Consider the following 21,340-nt stretch of genomic DNA (forward strand, 5'->3'; position numbering starts at 1 on the left):
AGAGGTCCAGAATGAATTCCACCAATAGACACTCAGAGCTAGAGACTTGTTTCCTACAAGTTGTTTTAAGCTTCATGGAAATACTTTTTCCTGCATATTATCACTAAATAACTCACCAACAAGACATTCTTTCATTTTAATCAGTTAAGTTAGTTAATCCATTTAGGGACCTAAAAGCATTTCATGCACAAGGCTTTATGACAACACACACAAAAATAATTTTACAATGAGCCTGTTGGGACCTGACATGATGACATGCACAGTAGGCAACACTTCACCACTCACACAGGAGTATATGTGTGTGTGTGCGTTTGTGTGTGTGTGTGTGTGTGTGTGCGCGTGTGTGTGTGCGCGCACGCGAAGCGGTCTGACTTTGGTGGACTGCTGTAAGCCAAGCTGTCAAGCAGCTGACTGAGATCAAGGCAAAGAGAGGGAGATGAGAGAAATGGACCGTTCACCTACGTCTGACCTGACACACACACACACACACACACACACGCACGCACACACACACACACACACACACACACACACACACACACACACACACACACACACACACACAGATCTGTGTCAGACTTTGAGCTATTAGCTCTGGCTGACCATGGAATACATTACTGAGATAACGGTAATAATGGTGCATTCCTCATTTGCAGTTAGCACAGTAGGTTGGTTGGGGGCCTGACTACAGTCAGACTACAAGTCGTAAACAAGATTAAAGTCTGAAAAAAGAACTGAAACTGCTATTTTCACACTCTGATGACACTTCAAGCTCAACTATCCATAGGCAATTTCCATTGATAGTTTTATAGAAATCTTACAGCATTTCCTGAACAAACTTTTTCAGTTTGTTTGTTAAAATCAGAGAAGAAAATGTCCAGTCAGGTGCAAGTGTTTGTGTCCTTGTCTTAGTCAAGAAGAAAGCAGTCAGTCACTTGTGGAAAACCTACTTTAAATGAAATCTTTCTCAGGCTAATTCATCCATGGCCCACAGCAGATCAATGAACGCCAGATGAAAAGACTCAGAGATGTTGTTCAGAGTTGGTGCAAAGACTCTGCTGTCGTAATTATCTATAATTAGCAGACAACTCTGCCAAAGACTGCTAAGGTCACCACTCTATATTGTTAACTAGCTGTTAACAATCACAAGCACAAGGCGCACTGCCAGTCAGCGCAGTAATAACAGTGACATCATAGAAATATTACAATGCCTTATTTGGTTACCTTAAGTTAAATGAATCTAACAGTGTCTTTTCCCTCTCTTGCAGCTGCATGAGTTTCATCTACTGAGGTCCAGCAGAGACTACCTTATGTCCGCTGGTTATATAATATGAATATGATCTGCACCTTCACAAAAACCACCTTTCTGTGTTTTGTTTTTGGGTGCCATTTTGCTGAAAAGGACGATCTTCCATGAACTCAGCAATTAAGAAATGGTTGCACACTTGCAGCAGTCTGCAGGTCAGTAATAATGTGCAAAGAGACTCGCTTAAGCCAAAGGAAAATCTAAAATGGGCATTCACATTTAGAAAACAGCATCTTAACACCGCCACTTATAGCCAAGCGTGTTTTTAGGAGATCTATATATGTGTTCCACACTATTTAGGTTAGTTTTCAACAGAAATAGCCTCTCTCCATTAGGTGTTGGCTCATGCAGCACAGTGATGATCTCTAATATTTGGAATTTGAGCTTGCATTTTTAAAGCTATGGGTCTAAACCCTGTGTGGGCCACAAGTCACAATCACATGTTTCAATCAAAATGTTTTATAAGTATCATTGATTTCAATGCAGGAGCGATATTAACTTTAATACTACTGTGGTTAGTAGTGGCCATATGTATTTCCAGCAGTGAATGACGAATATGATTCCGTTTGCCTAAGTAAGGAATACTTTGCAAAAATAGCCAATTATAAGTCCTATATTTACATAAATAAAAGTACATAAGTATTATCAGCAAAATGTACTTAATCATAAATGAACACGTCATTGGCCCATACAGAAGAATGTCCCTACTACTGTTATATAAGGATAAATTACATATTGGATCATTGTTACCTATAGGCTACACTGATATGCATACAACAATTTGATGTAGGGGCGGTCAAGGTGGAGCTCATTTGAATAAATTGCTCATTGGTTTTATTTATTACATTGCATTGTAATTTATAAAGGCATCATGTGTTTTGATTTTAAAATCTCCACCTGCAAATTAAGAAGTTAATTGCTGTCAAATAAATATAGTGGAGTAAAAGGTTTGTATTTTACTTAGAAACATGGTGGGATTGAAAGTTTGCCTCAGAGTGATATCCAAGTACAGAGCTTCAGTAAATGTACTAAGTGACATCCCGCCTCTGTGTATTCCAGGTTTCTTTTTTTTTTTTTTTTTACAACTTTTATAAAAATCTATGCTATTATATTTCCAAAGGGACTGACTGACCTGTTCCCGGTGTGTCTGGCACCAGCTCCACCGGGCCTATTTGGCGCATCATGTAGGCTGTCTTCACCTCATGACAGCTGTCTGCATCGGCTGATCTACAGCCGGTCCCCGGTAGGAAAACAAAATACAGCAAAATCACCCAAAACAAGTCCACGTTTTGTAAGGCTGCACGGAACATCGCAACATCTCAGTCAGAAGATAGAGAGTCTGGATGTTTAATATGAATCCCAGAGAGTCCCGTCCGGCGCAGTGCGACTGAAAACTTCATCTGCAGCCTGTGAGTCCGTCTGGAGCCCACAGTCAGACTGAGCGCCCTCCTCCCCCTCACTCCCTCACTCACTCCAGCTCAATTACTTAATTGACATGTGCGCTCACAGCTCTTCTAAATACTCTTTAGTTTGAGAACGTGTGGCTGTGGCTGTAGAGCAGTTATCGCAATGGTGACAAAAACTTTTTACAGTCAAGGAACAGACATCACAATAAAAGCATGTCTGTCATAACAATCATAAGGAATAAGAGCAATTCACTCACATTTCACTAAGCTATGGGGTCGTACTTTTATTTATTTATTTTGTAAAGCCTATCTTTCATTTTAAAACAGTTACTCCTGCAAATTGGGTCCATTAAACTTGACTGATTGTTACCAGTGAAGCGGAATCAGTGGAAGACATGGTTTAAAAGTGGAGGATTGTTGCCACCTGCTGGTCACTCTGTGTGAAAGCAGTCATTAACAGCTCCTGATTGAAAAAATAATAATACAAAATTCAATATACACTCACCAAGCGACCAATTATTTTTTACTTTTAATTTTTAACTTACATTACTTATATATTATTGTTATTATATCATTTTTTAGATGGTTTATCCAACCATCCGACAATCCATTCACCTTTCTCCATTTTATTTATCTGGGTCCAGGTCAGGTTAATTAATTACAGCTGTGAAATACTGCCTAAGATTAAAAGATTTGTAGGCCTACGTCTTCTTGTATCTAAAGGTTTTTAACCACCTAAAAGCTATTAAACCCTATTCCAGTGTGGTGTTGAGTTTTGTGAACCCAACAGTATATAATGACTGCAGACTGTTTTTGTTTCTTTTGAAACAATACTGGTATGTAACGTTTAAAGGACCTGTACTTTTCCCACGGGCGTTGAACACATCATGATACGTGCTGCGGCCCCTTTAAACTCAATCTCCCGCGTTCCAAGTTAGGCGGAAATAGAAACCCTTCTTTTCTCTATTTAAGCGCGCCAACAAGGACTCTTACAGGAGGTCTATCTGTACTTCATTCACAGACGCACCACACTGCCTGTTTTCCTCTTTCCACCGTCTCTCCTATTGTCCTGAAAAAATGCCAGAGGAAACGTCCACCGCGTCCAGCTCTGGGAGGTAAGAGTCGCTTGTAATTTCTCTCTGCAGTCACTATAACGTACGCTGGGAAAACACAGCTAGCTAGCATTTAGCCTTTAAGCTAACGTGTGCGACCTACTGTGTTTAGTATTGGTTGGAAGATATGGATTATACAAACGTGCAGTCAGTGATGGCGACTATTAAAGTAACAGCATGGTTAACAGCTCTTTATGGTGGCTGCAAACGCTGTTAACGAACACCAGTCAGCTCAGCTAGATGGCTAACCACCATACGGCGCTAACAACAATACAGCTAACGTCTCCGGACGTAAACTCAGAGAGCCAACGGTAAAACTTCGGAGTGTCGACACTGGCTGCGCTTGAGGGTCTGGTCAGGTGACTTTTTTTTTTTTTTTTTTTTTTTTTTTTTTTTGGCGTTGACTAAACTCAAGTTTGAACTTTTGCAGTGTGGAGGAGAAGCCGTGCTCATCATCATCATCATCAGCTGCTGCAGACAGGTGAGTACCCCCCCAGCAAACTCCGCTGCATTTGTTCACATTGTTAGGCAACACTTGGCGTGCGTGTGTCCCCACCACCACCCACCCACAGGATTTTCTTTCATCAAAATAAACTTTCATTTCATCACAGCACTAACGATTATAAATGGATATTACGATCAACTCTTAATAATAAAGGAAGAACAGATTTGCATTCAAAATATAGTGACATCTTTAACAAAGTTTAAAGCTGTGTTGAAAAGTAGAATCTGGCCTTGAAAATACACTAGAAAAAATTTGTGATTTAGTTCTTTTTCTACAAAAAAAGTTACAATCATCATGTGTACTTTATTTTTTTCCTTTCCTTGCAGCTCTGTGGACGTCATGGAGGAGGCAAAGAAACTGATTGGCACGGGGAACAGACATCTAGTGATGGGAGACATTGTCTCTGCTGTTGGTGTTTTCCAGGAAGCCTGTAGCATGCTGTGAGTATTTGAGGGAAGAGAGCTGTCACTTTTTTACATGGCGGAAAAAAAACGATCACTGTTAATATGAATATTTGTAATGAAAGATAGCTGTTCACTAATTCTCTGGCTGTTTTCTGAGGATCATACACTCTGGATGTGTGTTGGTTACACTGAAAGTGAAAGTTTGTTTACCCGATTTGGAAATTACACTAACCCTGAAATGCTTATTGAGATCATACCATCATATCATACCTATCATATCATATCATACCTTTATTTATAACTACATTCCAGTATTGTTGTGATGTTTTTTTTAAATTATGTAATATTAGACAGTACTCATCAAAATCTTCTCCACTAAACACTTGTGTGTTGTCTCTGCCAGGGCGGCGAAGTATGGGGACACTGCAGATGAGTGTGGAGAGGCCCTCTTCCTGTGTGGGAAGTCCCTACTGGAGCTTGCCAGGTTGGTTGATGCATTGCTTTAGGGTAATTTGTGTGTGTTGGTTTTTTTTTTTTTTTTGTTATTAAATTGGGTTCAGAGTAAAATCTTTGGCCTTCCCCTGCAAGCAGTATCTCTGTTTACTTTGGATAACCTGATAAATCCCTTTGTGTTTTGGTTAGAATGGAGAACAGTGTACTTGGTAATGCCCTGGAGGGAGTCCCAGAAGAATCGGAGGAAGAGGAGCAGCCTAACTCAAATATTGAGAGTGCCAACAACCTTGATGGTCAGTGTTATACACTTTTCTGATTATCCTTAAGGGGGTAAGAGTTTTTCATATAGACAAATGACTATACTAGTATAAAATTTTGATTACATTTCCCTAAATTAATTCAGTTTATATTAAAAGTGGCTTTTCTGGTTAGGTTAGAACAACTCTTTTAGTCATGTGTAAACCCCAGCTCATAAAAAGGGGTCTAAAAGACTTGACTGCCTACATACAACACTACAGTGTGATACAGTAAGATGGTATTGGAATACAAAATGAATGCGAGTTGAATTGTCAAGTTAATATCAATGTCAGAAAACTCAGTTTTCTCATGTGACACTGGTGCAGAAAAAACTAGAGATGAGCTACGAAAGCAGGTCTATGATGCAATGGCTGAGAAGGAAGAGACTGTGGCAGCTGACAACAAGCTGAAGTCTGAAGATTCAAAGAGCCCTGCTGAGGTGAAAAAAGAAAATGGTGTGGCAGAGTGCCCAGTCAAACACGTGAATGGATCAGAGAAAACATCGGACTCCCCTGTGAATGGGCAAGAGAAGAGTTCAGTCCAGGAAACCACAGCGAATGGAGCCGAGAAGACCCCGGGTGCTCCTGTGAATGGTGTGGGAGAAAGTCCTACTGGATCTCCTGGAAAGGAAAATGTGACGGCGAAGGTACAAATTGTTAAAGAGCAGAATGGAGAGGCGAAGGATAAGGAATCCAAACCAGAGGCTGAACAGAACGAAGAGGAAGCAGAGGGCAGTAGATCTCTAGATACTGAGCACTGTTGGTGTGGATGGGTGTAACACAAGTTTGGTATTGCTTAATACAGACTGGTCATCATTAACAGGTGTTGCAAAAGGTGAAGGGGAATGCACTGGAGCAAGTGTAAACTGCACATTTTTTTCCATTTTCCGAGCACATTTGCATTTGGTTTTCTACTGAAGGTGCACTTTAGAAAAATGAGTGTCTAGCTCTTTGTAATTATCCTCCTGTTTTTTCCACAGATGATGACGATGATGATGATGACGATGATGATGATGATGACGAGGAGGATGGAGAAAAAAATGGACAAGATAAAGTGAGTTTCCATACATGGAAGTCTTGGACATAATTGTGAATATGTTCATTTCTGACATGCCTTCTCTGCCTTTCAGGATGAGGAGGAAGTTGGGAATTTGCAGTTGGCCTGGGAGATGCTGGAGGTGGCTAAAGTCATCTTTAAAAGGTAATGACAACTCTACAAGATGAAGTTGATGATAAACTAAGAACAATGGCTCAAAATTAAGTATGTCAACATGTAAGAAATTATTAGAAAGCTTTATACTGAACATGTGAATTCAAGAAGGCTACTTGTTACCTGCATCCAGACTTAAGGGCCCTAATCCTGCTTGAGGATGTGAGACAATGAGGTAAAATTGCCTGTTAATATCATTATTCTTCCAGAAAGGAGAGCAAAGACGAGCAGCTGATGGCAGCCCAGGCATATCTGAAACTCGGAGAAGTCAGTACTGAATCAGGTATGTTTCTAACAGCAGACTGAATATCAAGACAGACTTGTCACTGTCACCTTTCATAAGGGGGCCCAGCTTTTACCCTCAGTTTTCTCTGCATTAAAACATGTACATGGCTTCCTGTGGAACCTTAGAGGTTAACTGAATCGAATCAACATTTGTTGATTAACATTTGGTTTGTTCATCAACATGAACACTTTGTGAGGGGGGGCCAATCTAATAGTTTGTACACATGACTGGGGCCTTAAGGGATTTACTGTTTTTGAAGCTTTGATTTCTTATCATTAAATGGTGTGAAGAGGCTGCAATGTGTGTAGGGCTAAAAATACAATTGCATACAGATGAAAACACAACATGCTACAGTTTGCAAAAAACTAAATGTGTCTTTCCCCCAGGTAACTACCCCCAGGCTCTAGAAGACTTCCAGGAATGTCTTACCCTGCAGCTGAAGCACTTGTCTCCCCACAGTCGTCTCCTGGCTGAGACCCACTACCATGTCGCCGCCACACTGTGCTACATGGACCAGTACAGCCAGGCCATCCAGCACTACAACAGCTCCATAAAAGTCATCGAGACCCGTCTGGGTAAGATTTATTTTTTTGTCTTGGCACTAATGTTTTTAGAAATGTGGCCTTCTTGTGCACATAACCTTCAGGTCTAACTCATTTAAGAATGAGTTGACTGGCAGGTGGTTGGAAGAGTGTGACATCTCTTTGGAAGATACTCAGTCGCTCTTAAGTTTAGCAAGATGGCAACTGACTGCATTTATCCAGGTAACGCTTCTGTATCATGTTTTTCTTGTTAAACCCGTCCGTTGTCTGTGTACAGCCATGTTGCAGGAGGTGATAGATGCAGCAGATGGAGCAGCAGAAGAGAAGAATGAGATGGAGGAGCTGAAGCAGCTTCTGCCAGACATCAGGGAAAAGGTGGAGGATGCCAAGGAGAGCCAGAGAACTGCCAGCACTGCCTCCCAGGCCATCCAGCAAACACTAGTAGGTAGACTTTCATCAGCCCAGGTTTAAACCATTTCCTCAACATGAGAGTTCACCCTTTATATTTTAGCTTGCCAGACTTTGTGCTGATGGTGTTTGAAATTTACCAGGAGGTTTTACTTGAATGTGGCATAAATGTGCAAACGGCATCAAAAGTTGCAACCTTTGCTCTGGGTAACTGACTACCCTCTTGTAGGGCGGTGCCTCGACCTCAACAGCATTCCTATGTGAAAACGGGGGCCCATCATCATCAGCATTTGCAACAGCCAGCCAGGTAAGGACATGGGATTGATGCACATTAACCTAAAATGTCTTTAAAAAGCCAAATGTCACCCCCCCCCCATGAAAGCAATCAAACCAAACTTTCTATTTCAGATTCCAGTTAAATCATCTGACAGCGCTTCATCTTCCAAAGCAGTCTCAGACATCTCCCACCTTGTCAGGAAAAAGGTGAGACCTACTAATCCCTTAACGGTGGTTCCTGTTAATAAGGTTTGTTTATTTATTTATTTATTTATTTATAAATTTTTTTTTTTTTCTCATCATGATTGCTGTCAGATAAAACTGACACATCAGGGATGGAAGTCCGGCCAAACAGCGAATGATGCTGCACTTCTATTTGCTGGACAGAATGAATCTCAGATCTGTCATGTAGTAACTGTTGGAGGAATAAAAACCCCTCACAACTAACTACATATTGGAGTTATAATCTGTATCATTGAAACTGGCCATGTACTCCCACTTTATGTTGTAAGGTCTGTGTGCTTGCCTGCTTTGGTTGTAGGGATGTCGTTATGGCTTTCTGCTGATGTGTTGTGGCTTTTGTGTGACCTGTGCAGTGACTGAAGTGTGACTTGTGTTGGTTCCTGTAGTGTAGTTGTGGCATGTGTGTGTTTGTAGGTGACTGCATTATGGTGGAACTTAATCCAAGAAATTAAACTTTGATTATGGGCTGACTTGTGCATGATTAATTTAAATTGTGACGTAATTGGTGATGGCTGCTTATGTCAACTTCGGTTTCATTTGCACTGTTGTAAATGTCAACCTGAAAGGTTGTGTACAGAAGCCTTCAGTCTCCTGTTCCACCCCCTTGTCCTGCTCTTATGTTTCTACACAGAGGAAACCAGAGGAGGAGAGCCCAGTAAAGGACACTGATGCTAAACAAGCGAAACAGGAAGCCACAGTTAATGGCAGCGGTGACTCTAGTGCCAGCAACGGCAATGGAGTCCAGGAGGGAAAATCACAGGAGGCGAGTGATAGGCTTATGTACTGATACATTTGCACAACAACACTCGGTTTGTGTTGTGACGTGCTTATGGTTTCCAGTTGTATTTTTAATTTGATTTTAGGTTCAGGTTGTTTTCCAGTATCTGTAAAAGTGGATAGGCAGCCTCTTAAATCCAACTCAAAAGTACATAATTGCCTCCTAGGAAGTTGGGAGGAGTCATTAAAGTCAATGCTTTAACTGATACAGGTTGGTAAATGCAATGAAACTGCATGTCTGGGACCTGTTTTTGCTAAATGTACAGAAATGACTAGACATTACAGCTAAACTCAACTTCTCAAATTCTTGAAGTGGTTTTCATCTGTATAGAAGCAAACGATACTATTCATTCACAGGACACCTCTTAACTAGAGACGTAGCACCAGCTGTTACCATGGTTGGAAGTTAATGCGGTCTTAAATTGTCAGACTGGACTCCAAACAAATTGCATTGCTATTTGCATCACTTGAAGTTCACATCTCTCTGTATAAATGCTGTCTGCGCTGCTGTTTGCAAAAGGAAAAGAATCATTTATTACTAGAGAGAACTGCAGTGGTGAGAGCTCTTACAAAGCCTTCCATGACAAACCAGCAATCTGGAAAAATTCTCTTGATGAGGACAGACATGCACTTGTTCTGCTGTAATGTTAAGTGCCCTTCTTTTTGTCTGTTTCCTGTAGCCTGCCAACCAGTCAGCCTCTGTCCAGTCTTCAGCGTGACGTACCATGTCTCTTTCCTGATCTTCAAAACCAGCACAGCATGCCTGTCCAGCCCCTCTCCACCCTCAGCAATTTTGTTTTGTAAATAAGATCCATTTTCATAGATTTGTCTGTCCAGTTTTGTATACTTGTAGTAAAAGAAAATAAAGAATTTGCAGATGTAAATTTGTATTGCACTTTTTTTTTTTTTTTTTTTTTTTTTTTTTTTTTTTTTTTTTTTTTTTTTTTTTTAAATTTATAAAGACTTTTTGGCCACTTTGAACATGATACACTTGTGACTCGGTGGGCTGGGGCCTCTGTGTGTGGAGTCTCCATGTTCTCGTGCCTATGTGGGTTCCCTCCAGGTACTCAGGATTCCTCCCACTATCCAGAGATATGCACATTAGGTTAATTGGTGGTTAGAAATTGGCCCGCCCTACCCCACCGTGACCTTCAGGATAATCAATGAAGGAGCACTTGTGGGACAAACACTGACTGCAGCTCTTCCTGTCAGAAGAAATTAAATGTGCACTGATAGTTTCGTGGCCACACCTGAATGTGTCGTCTTACTTTAAGTTACTCGGGTTAATGATATTCATACAGCAAATATGTAATAACGTCATAAATTGAGAATATCTCTAGTTGATAGGCTTTTTGCTACAAGAATTTCTCTATGTAATTTGAGTGTACAATAACTGAGTGAATGCTCCAACCCAACAAAAGCTGCTACAGTCTATATGCAGACAATCTGCAATGATTGTCAATCATCTAACTGGGCTCACAGCACCACAAAACCTGACCTTTTTTTAAAATGTATATTTTTGGTTTTCTTAGAATCTTCTAAAATGGTAAATTGAACATTAAGTTTTAGACTGTAGGGGGAATAAAAGAAATTGAAAACATCACCATGGGTTCAAGGACCTTGTGAGCATTTGACACTTCAGTTGATTGATTAATTTTGTTTCAGTTGATTTATGGTTGGTCACAGATGTCAAATTTACTTTTGTCCGTATGTACCGCTTAATTTTAATGTAGGACATTGTTAAATTTCATGTGCTCTTTTCCATCAATGTGCTGCTGAATTCATCTTACGAGCTGTCCTGTATATCTCCGCTTCAACTGTGGACCCCTGCGTCTTTCAACTGCACCAAAAGGAAAGTAAGAGGAGCCCTTGTTTACACTTTTGCAAGGTAATCAAAGTTTGACATTTGACATATCTGATAAACCCTCATTGTAAAGATGTTTTCTGCATGCCATGTCTGTCTCTTTCAACTGTGACTGGCTTCATCTGTGGGTGGAGGGTCTCTGTGATCAGTCGAGGTCAGCAGGGAGGAGAGCTCATCTGCTCCTGTGGGCGGTGGAGCTGAAACCGGCAGTGATGCATTTCTGTGGACAGTCGCAGGGAGAGGGGACACCTGTATGGAGACATGAGGTAAACCCAACAGCACATTAAAAAAAAATAAAATAAAAAAAGTAACATGCACTTGCTTCCAAAGACACAGAATCCATAGGTGACACTCGTATTGTTGTCGAGGGTAAAATTGCATTTGTTTGTCCAAATATGTTATGTATGTAATATGTAAGTTGTTATGAAAACCATTACTTGCATTTCCTGTAATACATTGCTGTACTGCCTTTTCTCTATAGAGGATTTACAATGTACAAAATCTTCGTACATATGTAGACTTATCAGTAGTGACACTTTTATGCGTAAAGATGACAAAGAGGATCTTTCTTTACATTGCAGCAATGATCAAATGACTCCAATTACCCTGTCTCTTGTGCATAACTCAAAACAAAATTATTTAGCTATAATTGCTTCCAATAAGTTGGCTTCTAGTACAGAACAGTTAAATTGACTATTTTTTTAAAAAAACTGGATCCCCTCTTAAGTCCCCTCTTAACCTACCACAGCTGGGTATTTATAGTGCCCGGTGCTGGTCGGGTCAGGCTTTGCAAGGGTCTGCACGTCTCCATCTCGACCATTGACCAAACGTACACACAGCTCCATGTTGCCCACCTTAAGTTTACAGAAAAAACAAACACAGTCAGGCCTATAATTGACCACCTTGCTTCAACATAAACCAAAAAGCCTGTAAAAACAACTGCTCAAATTTCATATTTTTAATGCTAATGGCACAGGTAGGTTGAACCTGATAAATCTTGGGTGTCCACATACCTGCGGTACTGAGTTGAGCTGGGCAATGCTTAGTGAAGGTTTAATAGGCAGCCTGCGCACTGGCACCCTCCAGTGGCCGCTACGAAGCTGTTGGAGTTGAGAAAATAAAACATTGTAACACATAAGCCAGAGTATTCAGTAATGGTTCAATATGGTTAAAGTGTGCATATGAACAAAAATAGCAGATGGTGATTTTCAGATCATTTTAGACTCGGATGATTAAGACTAAGCTCTGCCAGATGGTGCAGTCAATTTCCTAAATACCCCTGCAGGTGAGGTGCAGAGGTTTAAACATTTTGTCTTGAAATAAATAAAGAATTACTATTTAGGCCCACAGCCATTATACACCACTTGATTAATAAGTGGTGAATAATGACTGTGAACCTACAAATGAGAGGCCAGGCCTTATTCTAGTATTCGACATATTCTGCTGGTGTAGAATCAGTTTCCACCATTAATAATATAAACATGTATAAACATGTCATTGAATATGCAGATGGACCTGGTTGTATTGATCAAAGAGTTCCAGTTGTGTCCAGCCACAGGACGCCATTTTGAACACCTCCTGGTTATAAACATCCAGATTGCTTGCTGCCTGCACCTCCACCACCAGACAGAGGGAGGGTGACGGCTGGATCCTGCAGGGGAGTTGGGGGGGAGGGGGGTATTATACATGTATGAAACTAGAGACTACAACATGCTAACTGCAGGTGCATGTACTCATATTTATACTATTTCTTTTCTTTAGGTGGTGCCCCTACCTGGGTGCAGGCTGTTTGACTGACAGGAGTGCACAGTTTCCAGGGGTGAGGCCGTGACTGTAAGGCAGGGATACTCCCCGAAGGCACTGGACAGGGGGCAGCGGAGTCGGAGGTCCCACTTGCAGACCCTCTGAGTAGACAGCTGCTACCAGACGCAACGCCTTCAGAGAGGCATCAAGTCCCAGAACCAGGTCAAAGAAAACCACAAAACCAGCTCTGAAAGACCAGAGGATGTTATCTACTTTAATTTCAAGAAAGGTAAGAGGGCTGCAACACTGACAGATTTGTAGAGGATTTGATATGATTGATATATATATATATATATATATGGATGGATGTGTGTGTGTGTGGGTGGTGTGGAGAATTAAACTGACGCTGGGTTGTAGGGTGCTGGATCCAGAGAGTCCAGTGGGTCCATCTTGCCTCTTCCTGACAGAGAGGAGCAGGACCTCACCTGGAGATTATTATTTAATCATGACGGACAACAACTGTCAAAAACTGTCAGTAAATTATTACTGAGCAGTCGTTAATCTAGAGGATTTAGCTGCAAAAGCTGACTTCATAAACATGCTTGACTGAATTGCAAATTATGTACCAGTGAAAGAGGTGCATGAATGTGAGTCTTGGTTTGGAGTGGGAGTGGACGGGGAGGTGGAGGTGGAGGAGGAGGCTGTCTCCAGGGCCAGGGAGATTCTTTGCCTCTCTCCATCTCTGCCTGTAAACTGGAAAGCTGCTGGAGATTCTCCCTCTGAATCAGCCTGAGCTCAGTCCTCGCTGCTGCTGCTGCAGAGCATGCAAACAAAACATGTCTTAACTAACAGCAAACCTGTATGACTACTACTGACCCATTAATTTTTCTAGTGCACAGCAGTGTTTAGTTTATGCAAGTCAGAGAGCTTTTGCCTGTAGATCTAAAATGTCTTAATTAAAGTTTCCTGACTTTGGTGATCCCCATCATCAGCAGGTTAACAACACTTAAAAACTGCTTGATTTTTGGACTGTACTCACGCATTCAGCCACGAATTACTTGTGAAAAACATTGAAAATAAGAGCTTTGTGCTTTATTACAACGGCCACCTTCATAGTCATGGTTTCTCTCTCTGGCCAGCTGGATCCTGAGGATCTCCTCCTCCAGCCTCTGGTTCTCCTGCTCCAAAACCAGCAACTCCAGGCTCGGACACCGCTGACAAGGCTTCAACTCTGGAAACGAGGATGACAATGATGTGGCTCACCTTCAAAAGGTAATTTACTCTCAGTTTTATACCATGAATCTGCAGCGTGAACTAAGTATCAGAATCATCATCTTTGTTGCCCTTCGGCACAATTCTCTAATTCAGTGTGTGTTTTGCATTCATTATGTTTCAGTTTCTATAACTGATCATGTGAAAAGAAACGTTGGACCAAAATCTAATAATCGTGGAATTAGTACAGAATTTATTGGAAATGTGGAAATATCAAGTAGAGTAAATTTAGTAAAGGTTTCACTGGGTGCAACAGAATTGACATAGAGTATCACAGTGACAGGAACTACATATTTACTCTCTGTCATCGTCATTCTTACTCTTCTTCCTGGCCTTGGTGGACGCTGCTGATTGGTTCTTCTCCAGACTTTGGGCTTGTGACTGCAGGTCAATCATCTGTGCCACAATGACTGGATCTGACCCACCTGACTGGACGTATGCCTGTTGCAAGGCTCTGCAACAAAGACACCCGATTTACCCTCATACATAGCAGGGCAGCTCAGTAGAATTAATTCATATTCACATGGAAACAACCAGACAGAGAAGACACAGGAACAGGGTTTTCTTCCAGTTGGTTTTAGAATAATCTCCCATGGATGGATGCAGGTATATACTTTATCTGGGTAGAGAGAGGGCCGGCTACAGAGGAAATGAGCTCGTAGTTTTCATGATGCATCTTTTTGTTCTTGCCCGGATCTGGCTGATCAGCAGGTACAGGGACCTTTTGCACACTGAAAAGAAGAAGAAAAGCAAAAACACAGTAGATCATCTAAATTAGATCATATTATGACATCCATGGAAAGTCTCCCAGCCAGAAACTGCAATACAAAATCAATCTGTTCTACCACAAATGTTGTAAGAAGGAACTACCCGGGAATAATAAAACACAGAATTGATGCTCTGAGTCATACAAGCCTCAAAAAAACATACAAATTTCACAAAATAATACTCTTGGTGGCAGAGCACTGCAGAGGCCGTCATTTTTCTGTACTTAAGTATGTGTGTGGACATAATTCACCTTAAGAAAATACACCTGTGTCTGCAGTGGCAGCACAGTTAGTGGTTAGAGACTCAAATGGACTCTCTGGATTCCAAGCTGTTGTGTATCCTGTTGGTTTGTCTTTGAGCAAGACACCGAAACACTAAATCCTCCCTTTGTGATATCACTACATACTGCGTACAGTTCTAAAGGCTTGTACATTACTTGGGTATTTGCATTTTATTCTTCTTTTAATGTATCCGTCATTGTGTTGAACCACTGTGTTTTAAAATAAAATATTGTACTTTTCACTCCACTACTATTTTACAGCTGTAGTTACTTTGCAGATGTGTGTGAAATGTGTTTGAAGACTTATGATCATCAACTTCAGTGTCATTATCACCCAAAGAAGAGTTGGTTTGCAGGCAGGCATTAAACACACAGGTCCCAGGAATGAGACAATCTCTATAGTGGTCGACATATAAGCAATTTAAATGTATAAAAAAATCAATATACTTATTATAAATTGCAAGGACAGTAGTACATCAAGCCAAAGATAGACACACAGCTACCATTATGTATTTACCAAAGCGGAAAATTATGTCAAATATAGAACTAAGTAAAGTGCAGTTCAAAGTTCAGATGTGCACATTATACAGTTAAATACAATGCACGCACGCACACACGCACACACACTTACTGTAATGCATGGAGATGTTCAGCAAGTTGTTGCAGTGTTTCCTCGTTCCTCTCCTCCTGCTCTCTCAGCTCCATCAGCAGACTCTCCAGGTGAGTTGCGTTGCTCTGCTCAGACAGGACACTTACCTGCTGGGCCAGCTCTGATACACACACACACACACACATACATACACACACACATACACACACACACACACACACACACACACACACACACACACACACACACACACACACACACACACACACACACACACACACACACACACACACACAGACAGAGTCTAAGAGCAAGCCCTCACATTGCCTTTAATTCCCAGCATAGAATTTCGGACTCAAGCGGCTTATAGCATTTGTTCCTCACCATCTCTTTGCTGCTCCAGCTGCTGGTTGTGAGCATGTATCAGGGCCAGTTGTCGCTCGTGGAGCGTCGCCATTTCCCTCATCTCCCTCAGTCTCTCACTGTGACCCAGATGACACCCACTTGCCTAAGGACCATGTTTATAAATGGATAGATTTATGCACAGCATTGCTTCTTAAACATGTTGCACCCTGGAGTGAGACAATTCATTTCTTCTGTCACCCTGAGACCCAGCGTCATTAAAATGGGTGACCTGTAACTCAGTCTGACACCACTGAATGAGGACTTAGTCTATTATTAAAGAGCTTTTACAATATAGAAGAAATGTGAGCACTTATAGTATCTTGACATACGTGACAGTGCTTATCATATACCATATTGGCTGAATAGTACAGTAAGGGGAGAACCACTGAGCCTACCTCAGTATGTGTCTTCCTTTTTGACTGGTTTGGCAGATGTTCCTCAATGGACATCCTCAACTTGTGAAACTGAACATCAGAAGAGAGAAAGCATGTTGTAATCTTAATGTAACAAAAGAAATATAATTTGATTAAAAAAAAAAAAATACTTGGCTGTGTATATATTTGTATGTCTGTATAATATAATACCCTGCTTAATCCCTTTTGGAAATTGCTCTTCCAGTCTGTCATGACTGACATAATCATATTCAGACATGAATTTTTAATCAAAGACTGTGACATGCCTGCAGTGCTTGGTAAAATGACAACAAAAATACACAAAATGTTGCACTGACACCTTCATCCCGTTTGAGTTCTTATGAATCTGGTTGATCTTTACAATGCAACATATGCAACTGGACTGTATCTGAAAATACTTCTTACATAATAAAACAATGCCTGCTCACTGGGGACAGGGGATGGGTGAAAACGCTCGGTGTGTTTCAGGTGTCGACGTTGCTGTGGCACAGAATGGGTGAAGTGTGGTTAGCGCAGTGGTTCAGTTTTACCTCGTCGGTCAGATTTTGCACAGCAGCTCCGTCCGTCTGACTGCTTGCTGCTTTGTCTTCTGCTTTTCCTGCCTTTGGCTCGGCGTCAACACTCCTCCGCCTGATGACGTTCCTCCTCTGACCCCTCATCTGCACACACAAACACAAAGGCACAAGGTTTTTAGATTCATCCGTCTCTTAATCACAGTAACAGAGATGCTGCATATAACCAGCCTGGTAAAGAGAGCATCCACCAAAAAACTGGAACTCACTTCTGTTCACCTCTTATGTCTGACATGCAGAACAATGCAGAAGTCAAGCAGTGAATCATGTCTTTTGAAGCTATAATGTTAAGTTTGTTAGACATACTTGTGTATACTTGTGTTGATTCAGCTGTGTTGAGGCCATACTGGTGGAGTTTTACAGAAGTGCATTAAAATTTAGGGTTTTGTCATTTTGGTTGATGATTAAAGAAAAAAGAAAAATCCAGGAATTTATTGGTGGTTGTTTTGGTTATCAAAAAACCCCAGAAAAATTGAATGTGAAAATTGGATTTTCATTGTGTAAATTTATTATACTCAATCGACCTTACTTTAGAGACACTCTGGTGCGCAATCATTTCATTTTTCTCATGTCTCTCTTCACAGAAGCATTTTCTGTCCAGAAGACCCCCTCACAACAATGAGCATTATATTCATGGTAAGTTCACAACTTCATATTCTAAAGCATCTAATAAGTAAAGGATCATGTGCAGAATCATGAGACCTCTAATTACAGACAAAGTCATTTAACTCTAACCGTCTGATCACTTAAATTGTTTGTATGGTTGGGTCAGGTCGCTCAGTTACCAGAAACCTTCTACCCTGCTGAGGTGTTTACCTGACTAAGATCAGGGGTTCTCGTCTGTTTAGGGTCCACACCTCCACCGTTGACCTCGCTACCGATGCAGAACAGTGCTGTATGTTTCCCGAGCAGTTCATTGGAGCGAAACACCATGTTGCAGGCTCCACAGATCAACTCCTCCTCCATCTGGTGTCAAAGCTGGTGTTTTCTAAAGAATCCAACCAAGAACCCAAACTGAAAAAAAAAAAGAAAAAAGAAAACATGCCAGAAGAAAGATGAAATAAGATAACCAACCCATAAACTGAAATACAGTAGGAATAACTCACTTCAGAGTCGTACACAAAACAATTTAGGTCCCAGAAGATTGTTGCAGAGAGGAGAACAAAAAAAACCCCACAAACTCCTCTTATTATTCTTCTAGATTACACAGAAGGCTCAGTTCATTTAAAGCTTGTAAAACATGTTTGGTTTGTTCCTCCACTACTGAGTTGCTGGCTTTTTATGTTTGTTGGTAATTGTCACCATGCCAGTGACTTTGTTGTGAGGCTGTGGTGAGTTCTTCTGAACGTACCGGCTTTTGCACCTGCATACTTCACGAACAATGGCATTTTGTTACAAGTGTTATTTTAACACTTTTCCACCAAAACTAAATCCACAGCCTAAAGGTGTTTTCAAATCTCTGAAAAACAGCTTGGATATAAACAGAGAATCATTCCACAAGACGATCTGGGGCTTTAGCTCATGAAGAATACTCAAAGAAACAACATTTAGACTTTCTGGGCTTTAAATATGATCTTGTGTGAAGTGTATGATTTGTATTACCTGCTACTTACTGTATTATTCATCCGGTTATCATTATAATGTGTGTGTTTTAGTTGAGCTTCAACTTTTATATGCATATATTGTTTTTTATCTACTTAATATGTCCTATATTATGTGTTTTATTGCTTTTATATATTGCTTTTATTGTTTATTATACTTTATATTGCTTAATTGTTTTTACATTTATATATATATTTGTATTGTAATCTGGGCGTCTCTCAGTGGCCTGTAAAAAGGTTTAAATGAATATTAAATAGACCTTATAAATCAATACATATCCAACAAAAGGTCATGTTTATAGGCTGCACTCAAGGAATACAGCTGAATAGATTTAAACTCATCTGTTTGTGATGTGTGTTTTTGTTGTTATACATATGCATATTATTAACACATCATGTTCCTGTCAGACACAGACTGTGGGACATGACACTTCTGTTTCCAAGCTGTACATGAAATAAAAAGCAGTGCTTTCATGGAAGAGGTTTTATTATATCAGAGTGAATTGAAGTGGAACAGAGAGAAAAAAAGAGTGTCATTGCTGAATGATGTGAAGTAGTGATAATATGGACAAAGGTCATGTAGTGTTAGAGTTGCAGTATCAGTCTTTAGACACACAGCAGCTTTCAGCAGCATGTGGAGGCACCAGAGCCTGTTTTCTTTAAAGAATAGCAGGGTCATATCACCGTGTTCCCCAGCCGAGTCCAGTCAGTTTGTGAGAGAGACAACTGACCTAAACACCGGGACACTGGACTTTGTGATTGGCTTCGGACCTTCGGTTGATTTCTGAATGAGTTCAACCATCAAAGTATTAAAAGAATCTGCCTTCCACCGACTGTGTCCTACTGTTTTCCTATGATTTCTAGTTTTGGTGAGCACAGCCCTGTCAGATTTCACTTTACAGAAGGCATAAATTGTGCTTAACAATAATCATATTTGCTATCAGCTGAGCGCAGTACATTTCCACATGTATACTATTGCTTCTACGTTGTTAAATTCATTATAGGCAAGTAATTATTGCTGCTCTTTGGATTCCAGTGGTAGAGTACCCTTGGTTACCACATTAAGCTAACGCTGCCCATGTGTTTTCTTCTGTCCTTTTGAATATTTATAATATGGCTTTTTCTTTCTTTTTTTTTTTTTTTTCTTTTTATAAACATGCTCAGGCTGCATGATGTTTTCTCACCCTCGAGTGAACACTCTGAGAGGATGCCTGCAGCTGTGCAGTGGATGTCTGACTTTGAAGCAACAACAGAAAAAGCCTGGACCTCAGTGAGTACATTCACTCTGACAACAAACAGTAATCTGACATTAAGAACAACAAAATAAAACCCAACAAAACCTGATTATGAAACTCCCCAGATATGAGAAACAAACAAGGTTATGTTCAAATGCTCACACAGTACCGTTTCCACACTGCTGTAGCGTTCTGCTCTTAGATAACAGAGGTGGGTAATGGAACACCTGGCTGCTCAGGATTTTAGTTCAGGACTCTACAAGGACAGTCTCTATGAGGACAGTTCCTCTGAGAGGAGCTTCACACGTCCACCCTCTTCGTAGAGACTCTGCTGATCTGTGTTCAGATCTAGAGGGGTGAACTCGTGTCGAACCCAAGTCTGTCACATATCAGGTGCACACCAATTTTTTTTTTTATCTGTTTCTACATCAGCCGAGCTTAGTTCAGTTTTAAATGTACTCCTGTCTCCTGACCATCAGGTGTAGTCTAGCATTAAAGCATTTAAACAGTATGTTTTTCTCCTGCCCCTTTAATTCTTAATCCTCTATTCAGTTGAAACAGCACCCCCTGCTGGCAGCTGTGTGTACAACCAGCTCTACTCCTATACTGAGGGTTTTGGCAACTTCAGCACTGCAGTGACATCAGCATCGTGCACTTTTCTACAGAACTAACATGCACTTGGTTTGGAAAATTTCAATGCAATTACTGAGCAGGTCTTAAATGAGTGAAAGTGCACAATTGCAGAGTTCTAACCTTCACTAACCAGTCTGTGCGTCGGCATTGTGGGTCTATTGTGAGCATACTGACGTCATGAATAGACAGACGTGGGTTTTGTTTGAGTGGTTTGAGACGTTTCTATGAGCGTTTTGATACTTTTCTGCTGCTGAAATCATTTCCATCCTTCGTAACCGCACACATCACAAAGACAGATTTTGGTTGGACTAGCACCTCAAACTGTAGATTTAGCAGTATTTAGTCTTTTCAGTGCTCAGCCTTTGGTGCCATAAGCTCTTCAACCTTGGATATAACTGAAACAGTTCATGCACTGCAATTAAAGATTAAATGAGAGAGTTTTTTTTGGTCATTTCAAACAAACACTTCCACTTTCATCAGAGAATCAGATGCCACCTTGAACGCTTGAGTGTTGCATCACCTGCTTTAATGCTGCTGAGTGATTGTCACATCAAAGAAACGCAGTCATTATCTCATTAGAAGAATGTGATTTGAAAGTGCTGTTTGTGTTTCAGTGACATTAAATTTGTCATTTGTACATTTTAGATTATACAGTCAGTGAACCAAAGTTCCTCCTGCACAGAGAGGTGCAGCGGAGAGGATGACGAGTAGGAGGAAATA

The 21,340-nt window shown here is 40.7% G+C and overlaps 4 protein-coding genes across 6 annotated transcripts in view; 2 read left to right on the forward strand and 2 right to left on the reverse strand.

Moving 5' to 3' along the window:
* The window catches only part of LOC130171174 (glypican-5-like), a 48,180-nt gene extending 45,428 nt beyond the window's left edge, over nucleotides 1-2,752 (reverse strand). The window contains exon 1 of one of the 2 annotated variants that reach the window (XM_056379034.1): nucleotides 2,439-2,752. In XM_056379034.1, coding sequence (XP_056235009.1) covers nucleotides 2,439-2,616 — 178 coding nt within the window. In that variant the 5' untranslated portion in view covers nucleotides 2,617-2,752. The remainder of the gene's footprint in view (nucleotides 1-2,438) is intronic. The other variant, XM_056379033.1, reaches the window with a different exon arrangement.
* Nucleotides 2,753-3,633: 881 nt separating this feature from the next.
* Nucleotides 3,634-10,108, forward strand: LOC130171175 (nuclear autoantigenic sperm protein-like). 2 transcript variants are annotated; one of them, XM_056379036.1, is made up of 14 exons: nucleotides 3,637-3,827; nucleotides 4,255-4,305; nucleotides 4,656-4,769; nucleotides 5,137-5,217; nucleotides 5,376-5,479; nucleotides 6,463-6,536; nucleotides 6,613-6,683; nucleotides 6,902-6,975; nucleotides 7,365-7,553; nucleotides 7,798-7,961; nucleotides 8,158-8,235; nucleotides 8,337-8,411; nucleotides 9,079-9,210; nucleotides 9,905-10,108. In XM_056379036.1, the coding sequence occupies exons 1-14, from the start codon at nucleotides 3,790-3,792 to the stop codon at nucleotides 9,941-9,943; spliced, it is 1,284 nt and encodes a 427-aa protein (XP_056235011.1). In that variant the 5' UTR covers nucleotides 3,637-3,789; the 3' UTR covers nucleotides 9,944-10,108. The 2 variants fall into 2 exon arrangements, with proteins under 2 accessions (XP_056235012.1, XP_056235011.1); XM_056379037.1 differs by lacking the exon at nucleotides 9,079-9,210 and having other exon boundaries at nucleotides 3,634-3,827.
* Nucleotides 5,494-6,456, forward strand: LOC130171176 (nuclear autoantigenic sperm protein-like). Its single transcript, XM_056379038.1, has one exon. The coding sequence runs from the start codon at nucleotides 5,770-5,772 to the stop codon at nucleotides 6,259-6,261; it is 492 nt and encodes a 163-aa protein (XP_056235013.1). The 5' UTR covers nucleotides 5,494-5,769; the 3' UTR covers nucleotides 6,262-6,456.
* A 107-nt stretch (nucleotides 10,109-10,215) lies between the features above and the next one.
* ccdc17 (coiled-coil domain containing 17) lies at nucleotides 10,216-18,768 on the reverse strand. Its single transcript, XM_056378625.1, has 14 exons — nucleotides 17,951-18,768; nucleotides 17,458-17,497; nucleotides 17,110-17,238; nucleotides 16,146-16,269; nucleotides 15,783-15,921; nucleotides 14,718-14,834; nucleotides 14,424-14,557; nucleotides 13,931-14,089; nucleotides 13,458-13,645; nucleotides 13,237-13,316; nucleotides 12,863-13,078; nucleotides 12,604-12,739; nucleotides 12,102-12,188; nucleotides 10,216-11,942 (listed from the first exon to the last, which is right to left on the reverse strand). Exons 1-14 carry the CDS (start codon nucleotides 18,115-18,117, stop codon nucleotides 11,823-11,825), a joined length of 1,836 nt encoding a protein of 611 aa, XP_056234600.1. The 5' UTR covers nucleotides 18,118-18,768; the 3' UTR covers nucleotides 10,216-11,822.
* Nucleotides 18,769-21,340: the final 2,572 nt, after the last annotated feature.

This window comes from Seriola aureovittata, chromosome 6 (assembly GCF_021018895.1).
Source record: "Seriola aureovittata isolate HTS-2021-v1 ecotype China chromosome 6, ASM2101889v1, whole genome shotgun sequence".
NCBI lineage: Eukaryota > Metazoa > Chordata > Actinopteri > Carangiformes > Carangidae > Seriola > Seriola aureovittata.